The sequence below is a fragment of the Pygoscelis adeliae genome, unplaced genomic scaffold, assembly GCF_000699105.1.
Source record: "Pygoscelis adeliae isolate BGI_AS28 unplaced genomic scaffold, ASM69910v1 Scaffold94, whole genome shotgun sequence".
NCBI lineage: Eukaryota > Metazoa > Chordata > Aves > Sphenisciformes > Spheniscidae > Pygoscelis > Pygoscelis adeliae.
The window spans coordinates 2,868,686-2,871,672 of record NW_008824547.1 but is presented as its reverse complement, the minus strand read 5'-3'; the positions used below and the strand labels follow the sequence as shown (position 1 = coordinate 2,871,672).

Here is a 2,987-nt window from a genome sequence, read left to right as displayed (position 1 = left end):
AAGGGGAGAGTCTCTAGGGAAAGGGTCTCTGCAGAGGAATGACCTGAGCGGTTAGAGCGGAGCACTGCTAGCCCGGCAGCTGGTCACCCTGCCATGGACCTGCAGCACAGACTCGGCCAATTTACCTGCTTTCAGCTTCTCCTATGTGAAAAAGAGCAAGTTGCTTTGAAGGGCAGACACCTCAGCACATCCCCGGTGCTGCCCTGGACATGGCAGTTGGCAGGGCTCAACCAGCCCTTCCTCACACCTGTGAGGTGGCAGTGTGGCTTTCCCATGGGCATCGTGCTTAAAGGTCTGGGGCCATCCTCCTGGCCTGCTCCATCACCCTGAGAAGCTGCTCTCTAGGCAGTGGCCACCGGCGATGTGGAAGATGCCCCCGGCTTGTGGCTGGAGAGGTCTGGACCTCCCAGGGATGCAGGCTATCCCTGCGGGGAGACGGTCCCCGCTGATAGCCCAGCTCAGAAACACGGTGCAGGGTCTGCCTTTCCTTGGAGACGGAGGAGGCAGAGCAGGGCTGCTGGGGCAGCAGGAGCGCAGAGGCACTGCTGACTTCAAAGGCCCACAGCGTGCTGGGGCCAGACATGCCAAAAGCCCTCAAGTCTTGGGCAGAGGCAGGAGAGGAAGCTCCCAGCATCAGGAGGGCTCAAGGACAATGCAAACAATGGCAGGGGATGTGACTCACGGACAGCACGGGGTAGGTTCAAGGACAACAATGCCTTGAGAAGTTTAGGTTTAAAAACCCCTAGAAAAAAAATATAAAAGGAGGCCTTTGAGCATCCGTCTAACAGGATCAGCCTTGCCCTCAGATCCCAGCATGGGGGAGGCAGGCAGAGCCCTTGGGGGGCGGGGGGAGAAGATGCAAGCAGGCTTGCGAGAAGGAAATGACAGCACCGAAGGCTGGGAGAGCAAAGGAAGGATGGGGCACGGGGCACGGGGCCAGGAATAACAGCTGGGGCTCCCACCTTGCCAAGGAGGCGAGGAGGAGGTTTATAATAGCACGCCGGCAATCACGGCTGGGGCAGAGGCAGCCTCTGGGTAAGCTGGGTCAGGCTGGGTCAGCCCTGACACTGCCCGGAGCTGAGCCTCTCTGTTTTCTGAGGCCATACAGCAGTGCAGCTACGCAGTGAAACCACAGCACGCCTCCCGGCTCCTCTTACTGTAATAATCCGGGGCAGGCACAGCTAGGAGTTGGCAAATGGGTCTTCTGCCAGCCGTTCATCTGCAGCCAGCTCAGCCGGGCAGGACCCAGAAGCCATCACCATGCAGCAAGTGCTCAGGAGCGCGGGAGGCTGGTGGGTCTCTCTGGTTATCGGCACCAAAAGCTGCGCTGGCACATCTCTTATCAGCCGACGGCAGTGAGGGGCTGGAGCCCAATTTAGCGCCAAGCTTCCCCTGGGCTTCAGGGATCTCCTCTATGGTCTGCTCTGTCTGATGGCTGGGGGAAGGGGAGAGGACAGCCCTCCGGCACAGCCGGGCTGTGACCCCAGGAAGCCCAGGGTCGCCCTGCACTGAGGATGCTGTGGCTAAGGGGCAGGCGGAGATGATGGATGGGACAAGGCGGTTACAGTGGTCCCAACAATAAAGAAAAACACCGTGGCCTTGGGAGATAATAAACACAAAGGAGAGGATGTTTCTCCGGGCTCACCCATCGGTTTAGCCCCTGCGCAGCTGCTGCAGAGACCGCCTGGTTCCCTGCCTCGAGGGTGGGGGCTTGGATCAAATGCTCTGTGCGTATAGCTGGACTGGGGGCAAGAAGAGGCTGGTTTGTGCACAGCAGCTTCCTGCGCGCAGGGTCTGGATCCACAGCACTCGACGTCCCCTTGGTGAGGGAGCAGAACCGCGCCACGGAGTCAGGCTAAGACCCTCATGGTCATTGACGCTGCCAGAGGTCTCATGGTGCAAGTGCAGGGCAGTAGGTCCTTCCTGGGTCCTCCCACCTACTATCACAGCAGCAGGGAGGGCTCCTCCATCATCCTGCCTGAGCTTGTCCTCGGACGGGGCCGGGGCAGGTCAGAGAGTGACCAGCGGGTGACGTTCCCTGGGACCAGACTTGCCCCACTCTGCTTAATTACACCCATGTATTGGATGAACCTTTGACCTTCCTTCCCACCCCAACCTGACTCCCCAGCACCCTGCCTGACATTTCCCCCCGGATCCGGCAGGTCCCGGGCGTTTTGGCAGACACAGGATGGTGGGCAATGCGCAGCAGCCCACTGGGGACCCAGCAGTGACAATGGCCCGCAGGTCGGGACAGGAATTCAGCTGTTAATCCCATTCAGCCAGTGGGAAATGGCTTGGAAATTTGCCTCCCATATCCATGGCACCAGAGGACACCCCTTGGGAATTCAAGGGATAGTGGGGAGTGGAGTCGGGCTGTGCATAATTTTTATGGGAGCAGGAGGAGGGCCAGGAGCTCCCCGACGCAGCTGGGAGCGGCTCCTTGCAGAGGGGGATTTGTGCCCCGCAGTAACTGGAGCTCTGACCCCGGAGGAAGGGGAGAAGGAAACGATAGCTGGGAGCGAGCCTGGCTGCGCCGGCATGGATCCGGGCCGGCATGGATCCGGGCAGGGCCCCCTGCCTCCTGCCTCTGGCCCAGCAGGTCCTTCCCCCACAGGGACAAGCGGACGTCAGTGGCATTTCCAGCTCGCAGGCACTGGCCCCGCTTCCGCTCTGCCCTGGAAATGGGGTGGAAGGAAGAGAGACGCAACCTCCCGGGGCAGCCGATCCCCTTTGAATGGAGCCGTGCCCGTGCCCACGTACACCCCACCTGCACCCGGGGCTGCACGTCCGCCCATGCTCCCATCCACGCTGGCCAGCACCGGCTCCCCTTGACAGCTTCCCTCCCTCTGTTCCTGGCACACTGCTTCAATCCACAGGATTTTGGGTAATTTCTCAGCCTGGGTCTTACAGACCACCCTGGGTTTCCAGCCGCACTCCACCTCCCTCCAGTCCCCATCCAGCAGCAGCCCATCTCCATCTCCGCTTCC

General features: G+C 60.7%; 1 protein-coding gene across 1 annotated transcript in view; it reads left to right on the top strand.

The window, feature by feature from the left end:
- The first annotated feature begins 1,866 nt into the window (after positions 1–1,866).
- The window catches only part of LOC103915108 (semaphorin-3D-like), a 9,556-nt gene continuing 8,435 nt past the window's right edge, over positions 1,867–2,987 (top strand). Inside the window, exon 1 of the mRNA XM_009321867.1 lies at positions 1,867–1,912. Within this exon, the coding sequence (XP_009320142.1) occupies positions 1,867–1,912 (46 nt within the window). The remainder of the gene's footprint in view (positions 1,913–2,987) is intronic.